The sequence below is a fragment of the Trachymyrmex cornetzi genome, unplaced genomic scaffold, assembly GCF_001594075.2.
Source record: "Trachymyrmex cornetzi isolate Tcor2-1 unplaced genomic scaffold, Tcor1.1 scaffold364, whole genome shotgun sequence".
NCBI lineage: Eukaryota > Metazoa > Arthropoda > Insecta > Hymenoptera > Formicidae > Trachymyrmex > Trachymyrmex cornetzi.
In genome coordinates this window covers 45636-68163 of record NW_017298365.1, presented here as the reverse complement: position 1 = coordinate 68163, position 22528 = coordinate 45636, and the positions used below count along the sequence as shown (strand labels likewise).

Sequence of the window (22528 nt, the reverse complement as noted above, 5' to 3'; positions counted from 1 at the left end):
TCTCGCCCAGCGGTGGTGGTGGCCAACGCCTGTACGATCGTCTTGTTATACCGTTCACATTGTCCATTTGCTCGCGGAGTGGCAACGGCGTTCAATACATGCTTAATACCATAAGCCTCGCAAAACATGCGAACCGCCTGGGATGTGAATGCGGTACCTCGGTCGCTCACGATTAGTGCAAACAAGCACGAATGTATTTCTCTACAAATTGCCTCATTCCAGCGAACCAGTAATTCCTCTGAATACGTTCCAACGTCTTTTCAGCTCCTAGGTGGCCAGCATCGTCGTGACACAACCTACAAATCTGCATCCGCGCATCCCGCGGCACTACCCAAGCCTTACCACCATTAGTTAGGCGCCGGTATACCTTACCATTTTGTACCAAATACTCGCCAAAGTAATGCTTACTCTCACGAGTCGGTTTCTCAGTTAACAAGATCGTTCGGATCCGCGCCAGCTGCTCATCTTGCAACTGAGCGGCAAGTATCCAGTCAGCTTCGGTTATATCTACTGGAGATACTTCCAAAACTTCCGGAACAGTGTTGCGGCTAAGCGCATCCGTGTGCGCCATCTTGGATCCCGCACGGTATTCGATCTCGAACGTGTATTCCTGCACCTCCAACCACCATCGACCAATTCGGGGCAGCAGGTCTCTTTTTGCAAAAGTCGCACGTAACGCATTACAATCCGTTACTACTTTAAAATGTATTCCCAGCACATATACCCTAAAATGCCGCAAAGCCAATACGACTGCCATCGTCTCCAGCTCGTATGAATGGTAACACCTTTGGTCGACTGTCGTCTGTTTACTGAAATAGGCGATCGCCTGCAGCTTACCGCCAACTTCCTGTAACAAAACAGCTCCCACACCGATCGCACTAGCATCGGTATGCACTTCGGTTGGCTTACTTGGATCGTAAATAGCTAATACAGGTCGAGTTATGAGTTTGCTTTTAATCATGGAGAATGCCTCGCTTTGGTCCTTTCCCCATGACCATGATTCATCCTTCCGGGTTAGGCGTCCAATCGGTTCCATTATAGTTGCAAAATTTGCTATGAAACGCCGAAAGTAGCCGGCTAGCCCTAAAAACTGCCGCACTTGCTTAACCGATTCAGGAGCCTTCATACGCACCACAGCGTCTATCTTATGTTTTCCGGGTCGAATCCCTTGTCTGCTGATTTCTCTACCTAAATATTCTATAGTCTCTGAAAAGAAAGAACACTTCTCCAACTTGAGAGTTAATTTATGCGCCCGGAACACATCCAGAACCTGACGCAACCGACTCATACCCTCCTCTATCGTTCTAGATGGTATGATAACGTCGTCTAAATATGGAAAGGCTATTGAGTTCTTTACGTCACCCAGCACCTGATCCATCAACCTTTGAAAGACTGCCGGCGCATTCGTTAATCCGAACGGCATCCGCAAAAACTCATAATGGCCCTCTGGGGTCACAAAAGCAGTTTTCTCGACAGAGTCAGCCGCCATCGGTACCTGGTAGTATCCCGATGCAAGATCCAATCCCGTAAAGTAACAATTGTTACCGAGTTTGTCCAATTGATCATCAATCCGCTGTAGCGGGTATTTATCTTTGACAGTAATCGCATTCAACTTCCGGAAATCTATGCACATACGATATTCACCGCTACTCTTTTTCACGAGCACCACGGGACTCGTGTACAGCGAACTCGATTTCCTCACGATATTTTGCTCTAGCAGCTCATTTACAATCATTCGAAACGCTCGCTTTTCCCACTCGGCCAACCTATACGGACGATAGACCACCGGTGTGTCAGTAATGCAACGTATACTCATCAACACAGCTTCCGTCCTACCTAAATCTCTCATTGGCGATGAAACACAGTCGCCATATTCTTTGATTAGCTCAACACACTGTCGTCGTGCGTCTTCCGAGACATCACCGATACGCATTGTATGTTCCGATGTCACACTAGAGAAGTTTGCATCAATCGTAACCTCGAATTTATTGCTAATCGCGGGCAATTGCTTGATCAGTACTTCACTGGCACGTTTGATTATCATCACGTGTTCCTGCTCGAGGAAGTCACGACCAACAATAACGTCATTCGTAAGACACTCGTCTGGTACAACAACTGCATTAACATGCGCTCGTGCGTCCATTACTCGGATATCGCAAGGAATTACTCGATTACTAGACACAGTTTGCCCAGCGAAACCCTTCAATATCACGCTTGATACCGACGTGACAGCCTTACCACATTTCTCAGCGACTGAAGCGCGTAACAGCGTGCAACCACTTCCGGTATCGATTAGTCCTATGGCTTTATAGCCATTAACTACTAACATACGTTCGTACGAATTTGTCGAGGACCCCGTAACATTGACGATATCTATGTTTTTCTTTTGCGGACACATGGCCGCGATATGCCCTTTTCGCTTACACTGTTCGCACTCAGCGCGTGGTTCGCGACATTTCCTAGCAAAATGCCCTGTATTTCCGCAATTAAAACATTTTACCCGATTTTGTTTGTTATCACTATCACTCGTCCGGCCTGATGTAGAATTCTCAGTGCTCGCAGCCTGCGACGCATGCTCAGATTGCCGATTTTTCCGATCACGGCCCTGACTTGACGCGAGAATATTCTTATTCCGATCGTTTTTCGACGGCAAATTACCGAGAGTCGTCATGTGCGCATATAAGCTATTGCGTTCTCTAATTATGCCGATCGCACCGCCCTCGCGACTCTCGCGTCCGTTATCCCGCCAATCACAGCATTGACAAGATATTTATCCGGTATATCAATGTCTAACTTACGCAACTTATTTAATTTCTGAAAGCAATAGTCGCCTAACGACTGTCCGGGAGAACTCTCATACAACGCGGCTTCCTTGAATAATTTACTAAAAGGAACGGACTTACGAAACTGTTGCGTCAGCTCTTCCTTTGTTTCCGCCCATGTAACGGCTAGCTGAGGCCGTGTATCATACCATTGGCGAGCGTGCCCTTTTAGTCTACTTGGAATTAGCCTCATGATTGCTCGGTCATCCCAACCGTACTGCGCAGATAGCTCATCCACATACTTGATCCATTTGTCGATCATCAAATCGTCCTTTTCTGGATCGAAAGAGGGAATCATTAACTCGTCCCCTCGATGGATACACGTACCATGTCCGTGCGATCGCCGATCCAGACTTTCCACCATGCGCTCTAACCTCTCAAAGCGCGTATCTCTCCTCTTCCTCTCGTCAGCTCGTGACGGAGAAGACCATCGCCGCTTCCTAGCCTTACAATCAGACGAATCCCTTTCGGAATCGTTACTGTCGCGACGCGACTTATGGCGTCCCATTGTTCGCGCCTCACTCACTTATTCACGTGCATAATGATCGAATTCCGAGTGTTACACGGCACGTGTCGATCCCACTTCTGACTTGTAAGGAAGTTCGCTAACACCTCGTTTGCAAAATAATAAATTTATTTCGAATGCTCTCGATCCAACAATGATACGTTCATCCACCATGGATGCCAAGGATGGTCTGTCTTAACACCATCTATAGACAAGGCCTCTCCACCTCGTTCCGACATCTCTGTGACGTCATCACAAGTAGGCCGAGCGTCTTTCAGTGTTACGTGAACAGAAACAGTAAACGATTGAGAGTTTGTGGTTTTGTGGAATTTCTTTTTAATAATTTATTGTTTGCGACTTCGAGTGCTTTTGAGGCGAGTTTATATCTCATTAATTTACCGGACTATAAAAATTATTTGAAAGTTGGACAAATATGTTTGTCTATAGGTTAAGTTTTGGTTATTTCAACAATACCCTCTTTCTTATTGACATATCTTATTAATTTACAGAAATGCCGTTCAAATGCTGCGTTCCAAATTGTAATGGCAATTACAAGAACGGTCCAAAGGTCGCAACATTTTCGTTTCCAAAAAATGAAGAGATGGAACGAAAATGGTTACATGCCATCTGCAGAAAGAACTTCCCGGCGACAAACAATTCAAAAGTAATCTATTATAATCAATTTCTTCTTCAATTAATTTCTAAGATTTAATATAGTAAAAAATATCTCTAGAATCAATGTAATAGCCAGGATCCGTTTAAAAAAAATGTATTCTTCACATATTTTTCTTTTACATCTACAGGTATGTGAGTTACATTTCCGGTTATCCGAAATTGAACGGGAAACCAGCCACTACGTCGAATCGACTGGCAAACTATTAACTTCACATCCACGATTGATCGAAGGTTTAAATGTTATGTCGTTTTATCTTGTTTTTAATTTTTATAATGCGAATATAGCTGTTCCATATAGCTTTGCAATCTACATTTTCTTTTGTTAGACCACGTTGTCGGACCTAATTTTCAAAACGATAATTAAGATTTAAATTTAAGATTTACGTTTTTCTTAATATGCGTTCCAATAAGTTTCTGCATCCCATGTCGAATTTCGAATGCCAAATTAATTGTCCAAAATGTCTTCACAAAACTGATTTTCTAGTCGTACAATTTTTAATAACAGAATTATGAATACTGAGATTGTATTAAAAACTTCAATTCAAATTCAATACTTCTTACAGAAAAGCAACAAGATTGTCTTTCCTCATTGCAATTATATGTTTGTTCAGACGCTGTCCCAAGTCAGTTTCCGAATTGCTCTCGTTACATGACAACCAACGATGCACCTAAACGTCTAGCGCCAGAAACAAAGCGAATGAAATTAGAGCATGTCATGATTGAACAAGCTATTGAGAGGAGTATCGAAACGGAGCAAGTGTTCAACGAGAAAATCGGATTTTCTAATCTCGACGAACTCTACGCAAAGTTAAAAGAACGCATCGATCTGCAAAAATGGATTGTTTCACGCAGGGACAACATTCTTTACATACTTTACATTGAAGATATCTCATACCCAAATATCAAATGTTGTGTTCGAGTGTCAGAAGATTTCACTTTAAGATTATTTTATGGATCGCGGGTGGTGACAAAACTAAACGAGAAATTCAATGTACCATTTATCGTGAGTTCGGTCATTGAAATCAAAGATATTCTCCATCAAGTGTTGATATCTATGAACAAAAAATATCAAGATTGTTCAGCAATGGAGAACATTAATGCGTGCATCGATATTTTGAAATCTTTATTAGTGATATTACCGCAGCGAAAGCCTGTCATCGAGTTCTTGTTGTAGCAGATAAAAAACCTGAACACTTTGAGCAAAGGTGCCTCTCGATATTCGTGGGAAATGTACCCGATTTATTAAGAAACACATGCTTTGTTGACGACGACGATATTGATCATATTGAAAAGGAGACTTCTGGTGTACATAGCTGGATACACTGCGCATTCAGCAATAAAAAAATTTAAATGCGAGTATTGCAAAGTTTTTTTAACAGCGGATGAGCCTATAGCGTTTTCTAATTTGATAGATGCGAATAATCGAGGAGGATTATGTTATCCACACGAAGATATTCTTACGTGTGCAGCATACGCATTCATTATCATTCAAAAATTACTCGAAAACGAGCGTGAATTTCTGAATCAACCAAATCAGCGAGAAGTTATGAAAACTCTTTTATTTGACAGTTTATCTGACTTGAATTTTAAACTGTTTTTAGGTCACTGTTGTCCAAAACATGCAATACGTATTGTAATAATTAAAATATCACACACACTCTCAAATATTTTTTTGAATAATTATACGAAACGACGAAACGATTTTATAAAACAAAAAGAAATGCCGGACTTTAAAAGAATAAAACCAAAAACAAAATAAAAGATTTTTTACGAATGATGATTTTCTTTAAATTTAATCCCTTTATTAACCTTATTAATAACTCAAATATTTGCGCATTTTCATAAAAATAAAAGTTTTTTATAAAAAGTGAAAGAAAAACTTCACTCGAAAATGCAATTTGTATACTACTCGCGCCGTATAACGCGTATGCTATTCGCTTAAAACCCATGACACATACAAGAACGTAAGGCCGTAATACGCAAGCAGTAGGTGAATTGATCAATCACAGTAGAGACCGTAAGGCCAGTAGCGAATCCAATGTTACGATTTCCTTACTGATTACGTCTTACGGACTTACGTTTTTCTATGTGCTCCCGGCATAAGGTCCGCGCACAAAGATGGTCGCAACTGAGTCGTAGTCGTAAATCGTTGTCGTAGGTCAACGCACAAGGATTTTACGTATGTTATATCCTATTGCGTCAGTTGACGCAAACAACTGGCGCAATAGTATATACGTAAACGACATACGTAAAATCCTTGTGCGTTGACCTACGACAACGACTTACTACTACGACTCAGTTGCGACCATCTTTGTGCGCGGACCCTGAGAAGGGCGTTTGACACCGTCGGAAGTTACCGCGGGGAACCGAGGAGCTCGTGCTGTAGCGTATGACCGGCGTTCGGCGTTAGAGATAAGTTGGCGATTCTGTGCGAGTACCGAGAATATAGAGTAGCGCAAAGGAGCGAAGCTCCGGAGATCACTTGTAATTGCGTCGCCGCACCGATGACATTAGTGTTACTTTATCATCTTTTTCCAAATATACTTGTTTTTATTATTACATCCTCGCGTATGTTATTCTTGTAGCTTATCTCTCTCGCCCTCCAACAAATTTCCCACACCTCTTGCGATCACCCTTGTCGTCGCGAATTGATTACGGGCAAAAGTAAGGAGATTTCGGAGAGAGTGGCACGCTCTCTCGTGCCTGACGCCCAACTCCGTAATAAAAATTACGATCTTGGCCGACCATCTACCTAGCTATCAAAATTTGTAACAGAGAGGAAAGAGACACTTTTGAGTGTAAGAGGAGAACGAAGAACACGTGACGAAGTTGTGCCATTGCTAGCGAGTACGGTGACAATATATAGAAATAGTTGAACGTAACATCTCTAGATGGTGTTAGGATCTAAACAGCGTTTCACTTTTTTAACCGGGAGATATCAATCTACCTTATATATGATCTGTGGTTTGGTCATCTCATTTTTTCAACTCTGCGCCTCTCAACTAATTTCTTAGAATTTTGGAATAAGATACTGCTGTAAAAATTTTTTTTTATATTGACATGTGTATTAATAAATATGTGAAAAATTATAATCGTACACATCTTATAGTTTTCTATAAGAAAAATTCCAAAAAGGTCTTATTTTTAGTGTGGTTACTAGAATGTACCCTTAACCAACGTACCACAAGGTGAAGGTAAATAAATTTCATCAGAAGAATTTTAATAAATTTTATATTATTACAATTTAACAATTAAAAGTAAATAAGATTTATTTATTGTTGATATTACATTTATTAATATTAAAGTAACTATTGATTCAACAAAATTTGTGTTATACGTATATTGTCAACGCTGCCGTACCCTTTATCGCGCATTATTAATTTTTTAATTATGCTACTACGTAATAATATTATTTTTATTGCATTTTGAATTGCATTGATAATTGTACCATGTTAAATATATAATAACAAAATTACTCGTTTATTGGATAAATTTTTCGGTAACTATACCCGCAGAATATCTCGTTGATCGAACATGTCTCTCTGAAAATTATTGGGGCATTTCGTTTTATGCATAATTTCTTTGTTCATCGAATGTAAACATGCATAAATGATGCATCGTGCACTCATAATCTATGAGGTACTTACGAAAGAGCATGTAACCATGAAGTAAGATATAACGAGGCTCCACTCCGTAAAATAAAAGTGGACCGATTTTAGGTTTCGAGTTTAACTTCCGAATCTCGACACTCACAGCGCTCGTGAAATTAGTAGTGCTGCGCATAATGAGTGTGCCGTAAGAAAAGTGTCACGAACATAACCTGCCTCCTCATCGACCTCCTATTGACTGCTTGGAAACGTGAGTCAAAAATTAAAAAGAAGAAGAAGAACCTGTCTCCTCCAAAATTTTAACTACGTTATGTTCGACTAAAAAAAACGCAACGAAGCGGATTGCCAGAAACTGAGCTTACGTAAATGTTTATTTTATTTATATTTTAAAAATTATAACACTTTCGTAATCCGAAAAATCCGCGTTAGCTCTTTTGTATTGTTAAATTGTGTAATCTATATGAAATTGTTGTGCATGTTACTCGCAAATTATACAGTGATGTTTTAGTGGAAATAGAGATACATGATGGATTGCCCTAGAGCAACAACGTTCAATGCAGATTTTAATTTTGTATGGCTATTGGAGCATCTTCATCTACTTCAATTGCCATCGGATAATTGGATTCATTTAAGAACAAAGAAATCACTGCGTTTCCACCAACTTAAACGTACTAGCAATTTCAGAAAGAAAGTAATTGTTCTTTCAGTTCTTGCAATTTCAGAAAGAAAGGAATACTTCTTCTATTAGTGGCAAGGCAATCTAGACTAGACGATCGGTTCTTCAGAACTCTTTTTCGGAATACAGTTTCTTTCCACCTTTTTAAACCGTTTTTAGCTACCGTTTCTAACTACGGCGCACTCATTATGCGCAGCACTATTAATTTCACGAGCGCTGTGAGTGTCGAGAATCGGAACTTAAACTCGAAACCTAAAATCGGTTCATGTTTCGTCGACTAGCTAGACTGAGTGGAGTCTCCTTATACCTTACTTCATGCATGTAACATAGAGAAATTCAAATTTAATCCTATCGTTATAACTTTCAAAATTTCTGTACATTTTTTCAAAATTATATTGACAACTATAAAAGAAGACGTTTTCTCATCAACCATGGTACATACTATTTTGTTCCAATTCACAACAGGAAACATCATGACGACATAAAACAGTATATTCGCCGATTTGTGTCGACTGACAATAATTGGACTGCTATAGGGCGCTGAGATTAAAATTAATCATGATTCTGATGATGCAAATTTAAAAAACGACGCACTCCAACCAAGCTGAAAAATATTACACAACAAATCCTTTTATAATATAATAAATAATATAATACTTATATATAATAATTCTAGTTTTAAATGTAAAATCTCGATTCTTGTCATAACAATCTGAAATTCATTCCGATTGTTATGACAAAATCCGAGATTTTGGTTTTAAATAAAATGTATTTATTTATACATACGCGCGCACACATCCTATTTATATCAAACCATAATCAAACAAAATATCTCATTCATTATTGCAAGAACAGAAAGTTTATTATATACCTGCGTAAGAGTTATCCTAACAGATAAAACTGTGCCATACGTCTGAAAGATAGTATGCTATCATTATATTTAATGAAAACAGTTTTGTTAACTATTTCGCTCAGAAAGCGGACGATCCATCGGAATACCGCCATTGATTGGGGCCCCGCGCCAAAAGTGTACACATTATATATGGAGAGTCTTTAGTGTTTAAAATTTCATTTTATGCCCGAGCAGCATGAACAACGCCATATTGAAATGTTTTTGAAAGAAAGGTCCCTTAAAACAATATAATTTTAATTTCTTTGTAACCCGTTTTTTAATTATCCCTTCCATATCATTTGCTTTACAGGTATCAATATACTACCATTACTAATTATGTTTAAATATACATCATTTGACAAAATCAGTGTTACCAACGCTTGGTATATGGCTGTACGGGATGGTTTGACGTAACTTGTATTATAAGGAACACTATAAATTATTTGGCTGTAGCCAGCGTTCGTCTGTACGGATTTCTTCGTGGATGCCGAACATAGCCAGCGTTAGGAGCGAAAAGGTTAAATACAAAAGAATTATCTGTAAAGATAATTTTGAATACGTTCTGTTTTATATATACGTATTTATTCTAATATATATATATATATACTCTACGCAACAAAATTATCGCAACAAAATTTTTCATCGAAATTTTGCAATTTTTCAAACGCGCATAACTCGGTCAATTTTCATCGTATCAAGACGATTTTTTTTTCATTTTATAGGTAATTATCTGTACTTTAAGAAAAACTTGATGTGAAATTAGGTGCAAGTCGATGCCGAATCTCCATGTTTTGATAAAGCCCAAGCATTTTTTTTCTTAAAAAATTTGATTGTTTGACGCGCTACCTGGATCACCCTGATTTTTTTCCGAAAATATCACATAGACCATTGTAAAGTGCACTTTTCAACAAACAATTTGAAAAAAAACTCGAGTCTCCATGATTTTTTTTAACCGACTAATGTCATTTTGAAGTTATTTGGGCATTTTTAACGAATATCGCGATAGAGACAAATGACTAAACCTCTTTATGGGGAAGGATCCGTATAGAACATTAATTTTATTATGCAAAGTAAATAATAATAAAAAAATACAGAAAAGCACAGGATATTTTATTTTCTTACTAAAAATGCCTCTGCCTACTAAAATTCAATCTGCTCAAATTGTGGCCCTGCTAAAGGCGGGCTGAGTCAGAGCGCCGTAACATTAAGAATGGGTATTAATCGCTCGACGGAATCGCGTGTTTTTAGTCGGTACCAAGAAACAGATACTTATCATCGGAGGCCAGGGGTAATTACGAATAGGGGGAATCGCAACATTGTCAATGAAGCTCTGCGCGTCCCAACAAGGGTTGCGCGACAAGTCGGGAATGAAGCTTTACCAGGTAGACGAATTAGTACTCAAACGATAAGAAGACGCCTTCACAAAAGAGATTGAAGATCACGAATTCGTGTTAGAGTGCCCATGTTGACAAAAGTGCATCGGCGAACTCGTCTACGTTACGCCCGTAACCATCGAAACTGGACGGCCAGACAGTGAAGAAATGTGTTGTTTACAGACGAATCTCGATGTTGTCTGTTTTGGGAATGATGCTAGGATCCGAATTTGGCGACGTAGACGAGAGCGTTTTGAAGCGATCATCCAACTCGAGCATTCAGTGGAGGATATGTGATGGTATGGGGTGGAATATTAATGAACATCGAACAGATCTAGTGATACTCCAACCCCCAGGATTCACAGCGGTACGTTACATAAACAAAGTTTTGCATCCTTGCGTGATTCCAATGCGTTGACGAATAGGCCGTCATTTCATCTTGATGCAGGATAATGCACTTCCCCATGTTGCGAGGGTAACTCGTGTACTTGGCAGTAAACAATATACAGTTACTGCCTCATCCATCTAACAGCCCAGACCTCAATCCTATTAAGCATGTATGGGACATGGTGGGTAGGAGATTACGTAACTTGGAGAGGCCTGCTAATTTGCAAGAGCCTGAGAGAGCTCTACATGAAATCTGGCAAGAGATATCTCAAGATTCAATCAGAACATGCATTAATATGCAAGAACGTTTAGGAGAGATTATCTGACCCCGAGGTGGCAATACACGGTATTCAATGCCTCTAACACTTGACCGCTCTGGCATTAGGCAAAGAAGATTTGGAGTCAGAAAATACTGTAGAAGTGACGAGCCACGGGGTCCCTAATTTGACAAATGGTTTACATAATAGGTCCTTTTCAGGGCCAAAATAATGCGTAAAGTCCGACCAGCAACCTCGTCGCGGTATCGGGTAGTGCTAGTGTTGGCGGTATTCGTTTAAAATGCCCGAATAACTTTAAAATGGCGTTACTTGGTCAAAAAAAATCGTAGAGACTCGAATTTTTTTCAAATTGTTTGTTGGAAAGTCCACTTTACGATAGTCTATGTGGTATTTCCGAAAAAATATCGGGGCGATCCAGGTAGCGCGTCAAACAATCAAATTTATTAAGAAAAAAAATTCTTGTGCTTTATTAAAACATGGAAATGCGGCATCAAATTGCATCTAATTTCGCATCATGTTTTTCTTAAAGTACAGATAATTGCCTATAAAATTAAAAAAAAAATCGTCTTGGTACGATGAAAATTGACCAAGTTATGCGCATTTGAAAAATAGGAACACTTCGATGAAAAATTTCGTTGCGATAATTTTGTTGAGTAGTGTATATTTACAGGTTGGGGCAGTAACTCTCTCCACTTAGAATATTTCCGCTATCTCTAGAGATATGAAATTATATATTTATTGCACTTGTATATAGCATCTAGAGGGGTACAATATCCTAGTAGTAGTTTTTCTATGAGTGGAGGCGTTCGGAGATTTCTAGATCACTTCCATTTTTTTAAATGGAATTGTATGATCTTTTTTTGCACAATATAATTCCTCTAATTATTCTGCATATATAAGTATTAAGGTAATGATATCAAAAAGCCAATAGTTTACGAAATATTTTGTACTATATTCTGGCATATATTGACAAAAAATACTAAAATTCGTAAATTATTAATTTTTTTTGTCATTCTTAATACCTTTGTAAACAGAATAATGAAATGAATCAATCGATGGAATGAACCCAGTGCGAAATGACAATAAAATCGAGATGTCGAATAGACGTCAATTCGACGTCAATTTGATGATTTCGATGTCGAATCAACATCGATTCGATACCTACTCTATTGTCATTTCTCACTGGGAAAACACAGCTGCTTATTTAAAAAAATTTCTTTTTACTTACATATTTAATTTAAAGCAATGTGTTTTTCATCCACCAATTAATTCATCTTATTCTGTTTATAAAAGTATTAAGGTACGATTATGAAAAAATTTATGCTTAATAAATTATTAAATATTTAATATTAATATATGCCAGAATAAAATATAAAATATCTCGTAAATAATTGATTTTTTGATACGCTAGTTTAATACTTTTATATGCAAAATAATTGGAGGGATCATATTGTGTAAAGATATCATTCCATTCCATTTAAAAAAATGGAGGTGATCTTGTCGAAGCGCCTCCATCCATAGAAAAACTGTTAGTATATTATACCCCCTCCCCTGCCCGTGATGCTATACAACTTCAATAAATATATTATTACATATCTCTAAAAATAGGGGAAATATTCTAAGTGAACAGAGTTACTGCTGCACTCTGTATATATATGTATTTATGTATGTATATGTACGTTTATTATATACTTTTATACTTTTATTTAAAATAGGACATACCCTGCAGATAAAATTATATCCAAAGTAGAAATGTCCCAAGCCAAATTTTACCTCTCGCTGTTTTATTTGCAACATAAACTGCCAAATCTAATTGAAATAAATAATTTAATAAGCGTTAAATATATACTATTATTCTTGACAGTTCGGATACTTGCATAAATTTTATCAAAAGGATGAGTTAATTTAAGATATTATTATAAAACGTTAATTATGCTACCCACACAGCAAAAATTTCCGAAATACATCAGACAGATATCCTAAAGATATCACATATCCCAAATATATCTTTAAGATATCTCTAAGATGTATTTTTGATACATTTGTTGTGTGGGTACTTTGTCGCAGATATTAAGACTCCGTTGACTAATCGCAGCAGCCGTGTTGACATCGTGACGTCAGAAGCAAGGAATGACACATTAATTTATAACAATTAATAAAACCATAAAATACGTATTGCAGGCAATAGGAATCGACACTGGTTATCAATCAGCGCAATTTTTGTTAATACTAAAAATATAAACCTTAACTTTGAACGCGTTTGAATCTTTATCAGCAATCTTTCCCCCTAGCGCAACGATTGGAATATTGCATGACAAAATGATATCTCCAACGTTTTTCCTCTCAAAAATTGAACCGTTTACTGTTGTGAGGTAAGTCGTAGCACAGGGGGTCGATTCTGTATCTTCAATCAAGGTGAAAATTACAAAGGTGAGCAAATTTTCTAAGTATATTGACCAATGAAATTATCAGTATTCTAGTAAATTCACTCACTTTTATAATTTTCACCTCGTTTCAAGATACAGAATCGATCCCTAGGAGGAAAGATTGCTGATGAAGACTCAGACTATGAGTGGAAACGTTTAAAGTTAAGATTTATATTTTTAGTATTAAGAAAAATTGCGCTAATTGATAACCAGCGTCGACTCCTATTGCCTGTAATACATATTTTATGGTTTTATTAATTGGTTTAATTAAAGGAGTCTATAAAAACTTATTAGTTTTTTATTAATTTGTAATTTATCACATTAATTTATAGTGGAGAGAAATTACCGGAGATTTAAAAAAAAAAAGGAACTGTTCCCAAGAAGCAATTTTTTTGTGTGAATGGGTCGAAGGCAGTGCGAATGAAGGATTCCTGAGTTTTCCAGATCCCCCGTCGCCCGGAACATTGTTTTTTTTAACATTTAAAAAAAAGCGTTTTTTACGTTTTTTTCTTCAGTTTTTTGCGAATATCTCGGGTTCTATTCGTCGTAGAGAAAAAAAAATACCAAATTGTTCATAATAAAATTGTCTATAAAAAAGTATTAGACAATGAAATCTGAAATCTTGCAACATAACCTCAAAAAAAATCCACTTGACATGGTAAATTTTCGTTTTTATTTTTTTAAATTTTTTCTAATCCGGCAATTTAAATGATATTGCAGGAAAAGTTACTTCTAATGATCATAATTACGTGTAAAAAATTTGAATTGAAAATATTCATTAGGACGGCCGTAATGCCCGTTTCAATTTCAAAATTGATCAGCTTGTAACTTTTGGGCATCATACGGGAGGTGACTTTTTTTTTTAATTTGTAGGTTTTTTTTTATGCTCTTTAAGATGGTTATAAACAATATTGTCAAAATCCAAAAAAACTATTTTTAAAATCGATTTTTTTGAAAAATTTGTATTTTTTCTCCTCTTTTCATATAAAAATTCTACTTTAAACAATAAATTTCTATTTTTTTTAAACAAATTAACAAAATAATGTACGCGGATTGTGGTTAACATATGCAGATCCCCAATTTTTGTTCATAATTATAGAAATAAACTTTTTATCTTACTTCCTACATTAGGAATCACAAATTATATAGGCTATCTGTGATTGGGCACAAATTAAGTACAAACACAACATTTCGATTAAAAATTTATTTAAATTATTACTAGTGTACACGTTTTCGTTTTGTTACGCGTAATTCGTCGGAAAAATCGGAGTCGCTTGTATCGCAAGAATAAAAATTGTAACCATCTTCAACGTCGGTGTAGAGCCCGTCTGATTCAGCATGTGAGCTTTCAGATGTAATATCGTCGATGCTTAATTCTGACATTTGTGAGTCTGTTTCACACACTGAAGATGTATCGGCGTCACCATCGTCGTCTCCTAAATATTCCTCTTGGACTTCGTCTTGACAAACTGTAGAATTTTCACAGTTTAGACCGGCGCAATACCTACATGCAGCTGCGCATTTTATTCCATGTTTCTTGCACGTGCACTGCTTTGTTTTACAACCAGATTTGCATCCGCAAGCTATTGACTCTAAGAGGCTATCTGGTAATGGTTTCGCACCTTTCGGTAAAGCGACTGGAATTAAACCATTATCTGACATCTCCCATCCGTGATCCGTCGGCAATTTATTCGTATTCTACGAGTTTAGAAACGCTTCTATGTATGTTCATGAAAATGAGCCGATACCTATAAAGTAATGATTGTAAACAATATGTTGTTTGTTTTTGTATGTATACATTCACTATTATGAAAATGAAGCGAAATATACTAAATTCCACACTAAATACTTGAAAATGAAAACGAATATAAATTTAATAAAATTATCAATTACCAAGACAATCTTCGATTTTTTTATTTTATGGAAATATTTGGAATGTAGCGTAGCGCAAGCAAAAATAATTATCTGTAACAAAAAAATTGTACGATTATATATGCTGTAAGTATATAAATACATAAAAATTGATATTTTTATTGACAATTTACGAACGTAAAAGGCAGTCAGTTAAAAGTTATTTTAAAACATAAATTTAACATACCTTCTTAAATAAGTAATTTTATATACAATATTTCTTATCCAAATAAACTGTTCGTATATACACAGCCAGAGACCACAACGCTCATCTGCTGCTAGAGCACGACTGGATTCTATTTAGAAATGGCAGGGACGGGGCCTAACGGTCGAAAACTATTACCGGTGCTAAAAATATTAGGCCTGTAACGCGTCATAGTATTTCAATACAAACATTCCAATCGTATTATACATTCTTCAACTAATAACCTTGTGATTAAGGTAATGAAGGAAGATAAAAAGTTTATTTCTATAATTATGAACAAAAATTGGGGATCTGCATATGTTAACCACAATCCGCGTATATTATTTTGTTAATTTGTTTAAAAAAAAATAGAAATTTATTGTTTAAAGTAGAATTTTTATATGAAAAGAGGAGAAAAAATACAAATTTTTCAAAGAAATCGATTTAAAAAATAGTTTTTTTGGATTTTGACAATATTGTTTATAACCATCTTAAAGAGCATACAAAAATCTACAAATTAAAAAAAAAGTCACCTCCCGTATGATGCCCAAAAGTTACAAGCTGATCAATTTTGAAATTGAAACGGGTATTACGGCCGTCCTAATGAATATTTTCAATTTAAATTTTTTACACGTAATTATGGTCATTAGAAGTAACTTTTCCTGCAATATCATTTAAATTGCCGGATTAGAAAAAATTTAAAAAAATAAAAACGAAAATTTACCATATCTGGTGGATTTTATTTATTTTTTGAGGTTATGTTGCAAGATTTCCAATTTCACTGTATAATACTTTTTTATAGACAATTTTATTACGAACAATTTGGTATTTTTTTTTCTCTGTGCGACGAACAGAACCTGAGATATTCGCAAAAAACTGAAGAAGAAAACGTAAAAAACGCTATTTTTTTTTAAATGTTAAAGAAAACAATGTTCCGGACCACGGGGGATCTGGAAAACTCAGGAATCCTTTGCATTGCCTTCGACCCATTCACGCAAAAATATTGCTCCTTGGGAACAGTTCCCTTTTTTTTTAAATCTCCGGTAATTTCTCTCCACTATTATGTTGCACGTCATTTTTAAATAAACACAATTTAATAAAACAAAATGAGGAGATCGCTTTAAAACACTAAAAATTGATGAAAAATGTCCTGTCCTCCCAGGACAGTAAATGGTTGTAAAAGGCACGTAAAGTGAACCTATATTCGGGCAGTAACAAAGGGTTTTGCAGACGTTGAAACGAGTAAAACGTACGTATTTACATATAAAATTCCAAGATAACTTTAGTTGTAATCGATAATTATGACTTTGAGAAGTACGAGACAAGTCACATTTTCACAAACAATAATAACAAAATGGCATGCAATATAAATTTCGTCATCAAAACGTCACTTTTCCACGCCTACAAATTTAGCCAATTATCGTGGTGCGGTGCTGTAACACTACGCTGTAAAGCCCATGGCACATAGAAAACGTAAGGCCGTAACGCGTAAGACGTAAGCAAATTGATCACAGTAGAGACCGTAAGGCCAGTAGCGAATCTAATGTTACGATTTCCTTACTGATTACGTCTTACGGACTTACGTTTTTCTATGTGCCATGTGTTAAGGGGTTGGCATAAATGCCAAACCAGTCTAGGGTCTAGTGGTGAGGTTGGTAGTAATGTATACATACGACTACCACGAGACAAAGACTTTCAGACGACGGATATATTTCTGTACGACTTAATTAAAGAAATCTATAATTAATAACGTGTTGATTATTCACAAACTCAACTATAACATGGCGCAGTCGGTAGAAGGCAGGATGCCTGAAAAATGAGTGGTTCAAGGAAGGAACATGATAAATAAGAGTGGCTATAACATCAATCTAACCTAATTACGCTTTTATAACATTGAATATTAACGGAATAATAATGGAATTTCTAAAGCAACCGAAACCGATGGACTGGGGAGGTGACCAAGCCTTAAATTGGAAGAAATTTAAAAAGAGTTTTGGGTTATATCTGGTCGCGACTGGTGCAAGCAAGAAAGCGGAAGAAATTAAAGCGGCTATATTAATGCATTGTATCGGCGAACAAGCAGTCGACGTAATTGATACGCTGGGATTGTCAGAGGATGAACTAAAGGTAAAAGACACAATTATAGCAAAACTTGACACGTATTTTGTACCAAAAACAAACGAAAGTGTTGAGAGACATAAGTTGAACATGAGGATTCAAGGACCAACCGAATCATTCAATGATTTTCTGCAAGATCTCAGAAACATAGCGGCGTCCTGCAACTTTGGAAACATGAAAGATGATTTAATCAAAGACAGAATCGTGTGCGGTATATACAATGCGAAAGTGAAAGACAGGTTATTAAGAGAAGACGGACTAGATCTAGACAAAGCAATAAAAATTTGTAGAGCTGCGGAGTGTACAGAAAATCATTTAAAAAATCTATATGATGGACAAAAAACCGAAATTGGTATAATTGGCACGTCAAGGCCAGGAAAAAATGACAAAGGCGGCAAAGGATCGGCAAAACAAAATAATGGCAGAAATCCAAGGTCATCAGGCGATAATCAGAACGGGCAAATGAGCGGACGAAATAACGGATGGCAAAAAGGCAGAGCACAAGGAGAGAGACGACAACAACAAAGAAGGAGGGATGACAACGTCAAGCAGCAAGCGGCCAACGAATGCATAAGATGCGGATTAAAACGGCATAATTATAATTCGTGCCCAGCAGTAGGTCAAACATGTGTAAATTGTAAAAAAATAGGACACTATGCAAGGGTATGTAGAAATGCGAAAGTAAATGAAATAAATGTTAATAATGTAAACGAACAAGACAGCGATAGCGACTCAGAATCGTATATGGTAGGGTCACTAGAGGTTAGCAATAAAGTAGAGACATATATACTAGGTTATGTGGGAGAAGGAAACAGCAAGGACGACTGGTTTACTAAAATGTATGTAACGGAAATAAATAAAACTGTCACATTTAAATTAGATTCAGGAGCCCAAGCAAATGTAATTCCAGAATATTTGTTCAAGAAACTAGGATTAAAACATACATTAGAACAGTGCATGATTAAAGCTACCAATTATTCAGGTAGTATGCTTGATGTTGTAGGAAAATGTATTCTAAAAGTGAAACATAGAGGAGAAAATCACAGTCTGCAATTTTTGGTTATTAAGACTAAACCAGTAGCTCAAATAGTACTAGGGATTAAAACTATTAAAGCCTTAAATCTGGCGGTGTTAGTAAACACAATTAATGAGAGTAAGTTGGATCCGCTAAAAGAGTTTAAAGATATATTCAAAGGAATAGGACGAATAAAAATAGAACCAGTAGATATTAAGCTAAAACAAAACTATGAGACTGTTATTGTACCATGCCGCAAAATACCATTTCGTATTATTAATAAGCTTAAGGACGAATTAGATAGAATGTGTAATGATGGTGTTGCAGAGCGAATAACGGAACCCACGGAATATGTTAATCCTATTGTAGTGGTTAAAAAACCAAATGATAAAATTCGAATCTGTTTGGATCCACAAACATTAAACGATAACATTCTGAGAGAGCATTATGAATTACCAACATTTGATGAACTAACAAGAGAAATGGCAGGTAGTAAATATTTTTCAGTGCTAGATGCCAATAAAGGATTTTGGCAAATAGAACTAACAGAAGCTGCATCAAAGTTAACGACGTTTGCAACTCCATTTGGGAGATACAAATTTTTAAGGTTACCTTACGGGATTTCAAATGCTCCGGAAATTTTTCACAGAGTCTTTTCACAACTATTCGAGAAAATTCCAGGGTGCACAATTTATATTGATGATATTATTATTCACACAAAAACTCAAGAAGAACACGATAAAATGTTATTAAAAGTCCTAGAGAAAGCCAGAGAAGTAGGGGTAAAATTCAATAAAGACAAATGTAAATTCTATCAGACTGAAGTTAAATATACAGGCCACAAATTCTCAGAAAGAGGTATAAGCCCTGATCCAAACAGAGTCGAAGCAATTAATCAGATAAGAACACCTAAGAATGCGAAGGAATTAAGTAGATTTATGGGTATGATAACGTATGTAAGCCGATTTATTCCTAATTCAGCGCAGAGAACAAAAAACATGCGACAGTTAATGAAACGTAACATAGAATGGTTATGGACGGATGAACATGAGAAAGAATTTAGTGATCTCAAAACAGTGTTAATGAAAAGTCCAGTCTTACAATTTTTTGACAGTAATGCGGAAATTACACTATCAGTGGACAGTTCAAAGGACGGCATGGGGGCAGTGATCTTACAGAGTCAAGCACCCATAGCATATGCGTCAAAGTCCTTGACAGAGTCCTTGTCAGCAAGGTTATGCCCAAATCGAAAAGGAATTGCTCGCGATTACCTTTGGATGTCAAAAGTTTCATCAATACTTGTATGGGAAAAGATTTGTAGTGGAGACAGATCATAAACCATTGGAGACAATTTTCAAAAAACCACTAAACAATAAGTAAATGTCCGTTAAGATTACAAAGACTCAGAATAACATTACAAAATTATGACATTGAAGTCCGTTACAAATCAGGAAAGCACCTATACTTTGCTGATGCTCTCTCAAGAGCACATTATGACGATAAAGATTGCGTAATTAATGAAAATGACATTCAAGCACAAATTGACCTAATACAATTAAGTGATGGAATTAGTCTTAAGAGAAAAGAAATCATTATTACAGAAACAAATGTAGATTCAGAATTGATAGAGTTAAAGAAAGTAATTAAAGAAGGTTGGCCCAAAATGAAAAATAGCTTAAATGATCAAATTAAACCATATTGGGGCATAAGAGATGAGTTAACAGAAATTAACGGGTTAATTTTAAAAGGAAACCAAATAGTCATCCCAAAAGCTTTAAGGCAAGAGATGCTAAATAGACTTCACTACGTACATTTAGGGCTAGAAAAAACAATGTTGAAAGCTAAAGAATATGTTTATTGGCCATTAATGCAGAGTCAGCTCAAAAATAAGATCGAAAACTGTGAATCTTGTCTAAAATATGCAAAAAATTGTCAGAAAGAAACAATGATTAACAAAGAAATCCCGGATAGTCCTTGGCAGGTTGTAGCGACAGATTTATTCTATTTAAATGGTGAGAATTAATTGTTACTAGTCGATGTATATTCAAAATTTCCTGAGGTAATAGTACTAAGAAACGGAACAACCAGCCAAGCGATCATTAGGGAAATAAAACCATGTTTCTCGAGACATGGGATACCTGAGATTGTGTATACGGATAATGGACCTCAATTGGCGAGTTATGAATGCACTAAATTCTTACAAAAATGGGAAATTAAACATAAAACGTCCTCACCAACGCATGCACAGTCAAATGGATTTATTGAAAGGCAAGTTCAAACTATCAAAAAGATCCTGAAAAAAGCAGTACATGATGGAAAAGATGTGTCAATGACGCTTCTAGAGTATAGAACAACCCCATTAAGTAAAGAAATGCCTTCTCCAGCAGAACTGCTATATAATAGAAAGTTAAAAGGCCAATTACTCATGGCAAAAGAGTCCCAAGGATCAGAAAAAATTGTTAATCAAAATAAATTACGTCAAAAGAAACAGAAAATTCATTATGATAAAGGCGCGAAAGATTTGACGGAACTTAAAACAAATCAAACTGTGATGCTATTAAATAATAAGAAAGAATGGGAACCAGGCGTTATATATAGCGTAGATAAGGATAAGCCGACAGCGTATAATGTCAAACTTAATAATAGTGGAGTGATCTTAAACAGAAATCAGCGATTTCTCAAACCTTACGTAGCCAATAAAAATGTAAAAATAGAAAAAAATCAATATGAAGAGTTACTAGAAGATTACATAAACAAAGCAACAGAAACGTGTGTTGAAAGAAATGCCAACACAGAAAGGGAGGAAAATAGAGAGTCAGTTAACGAAAATCCAAGGGTTGAGAAGTCACGATTGTCTGAGAACCAGGAGATGGAACTTGTTAGGGTAAATGACAGTTCTAAAATTAGAAACCCACGAACAGAGAATACCAAACAAATTAATGTAGATTGCGATCAGAGAGTTACTACTAGAAGTGGTAGAGTCAGTAAGAAACCACAGTACTTAAAGGACTATGTTTAAAAAAAAAAAAGAGAGAGAGAGCAAGGCACACTTATAAAACATAAAATGTATAAGAGAGGTTCGAAATAAGTTAGTCTGCGAAATGTTGCGAACGCTATTGTAACAAAATGTTAAATGTTTGTTCTTTTTATTTTATTTGTATTTTATTTTATGTTTTAATTACATTCTATGTCAAGCTGTAATGTTTAAATAAATGAAGGGGATGTTAAGGGGTTGGCATAAATGTTAAACCAGTCTAGGGTCAAGTGGTGAGGTTGGTAGTAATGTATACATACGACTACCACGAGACAAAGACTTTCAGACGACGGATATATTTCTGTACGACTTAATTAAAGAAATCTATAATTAATAACGTGTTGATTATTCACAAACTCAACTATAACACCATGGGCTTTAAGCAGTAACGAAATCAACATGCTGGATTCGCTATTGCTTACGTATGGTCTTACGGTCTCTATTGTGATTGGTCGATTCGTTTACAGCTTAAGTCTTACGCCTTAAATTTTTTTATATGCCATGGCCTTAACTACGTTGAATGTATGACTATCGGTTTCGCCAGACCACCATCTGAGGGTCCGTGCACAAAGATGCTAGGAACTGTTTCCGATTGAGTGGTAATTGTAAGTCATTGTCGTAGGT

At 36.3% G+C, this 22528-nt stretch overlaps 2 protein-coding genes across 2 annotated transcripts; both read left to right on the top strand.

Annotated features, from left to right (window-relative positions):
* The first annotated feature begins 4683 nt into the window (after nt 1-4683).
* LOC108763543 (uncharacterized) lies at nt 4684-5202 on the top strand. Its single transcript, XM_018511281.1, has 2 exons — nt 4684-4725; nt 4762-5202. The coding sequence occupies exons 1-2, from the start codon at nt 4700-4702 to the stop codon at nt 5174-5176; spliced, it is 441 nt and encodes a 146-aa protein (XP_018366783.1). The 5' UTR covers nt 4684-4699; the 3' UTR covers nt 5177-5202.
* A 12449-nt stretch (nt 5203-17651) lies between these two features.
* On the top strand, nt 17652-21889 carry LOC108763541 (uncharacterized protein K02A2.6-like). The gene is made up of 4 exons (XM_018511278.1): nt 17652-20104; nt 20263-20771; nt 20904-21298; nt 21356-21889. Exons 1-4 carry the CDS (start codon nt 17652-17654, stop codon nt 21887-21889), a joined length of 3891 nt encoding a protein of 1296 aa, XP_018366780.1.
* Nucleotides 21890-22528: the final 639 nt, after the last annotated feature.

Bases quoted from the DNA above. Each gene is read 5' to 3' on its own strand.
- LOC108763541 (XM_018511278.1), top strand. From the start codon at position 17,652: ATGGAATTTCTAAAGCAACCGAAACCGATGGACTGGGGAGGTGACCAA. The intron at 20,105-20,262 runs GTTATGCCCAAA...ATGTCCGTTAAG, and splicing joins ACAGAGTCCTTGTCAGCAAG to ATTACAAAGACTCAGAATAA. The intron at 20,772-20,903 runs GTGAATCTTGTC...AATTGTTACTAG, and splicing joins CAAAAATAAGATCGAAAACT to TCGATGTATATTCAAAATTT.
- LOC108763543 (XM_018511281.1), top strand. From the start codon at position 4,700: ATGAAATTAGAGCATGTCATGATTGA. The intron at 4,726-4,761 runs ACAAGCTATTGA...AACGGAGCAAGT, and splicing joins TTAGAGCATGTCATGATTGA to GTTCAACGAGAAAATCGGAT.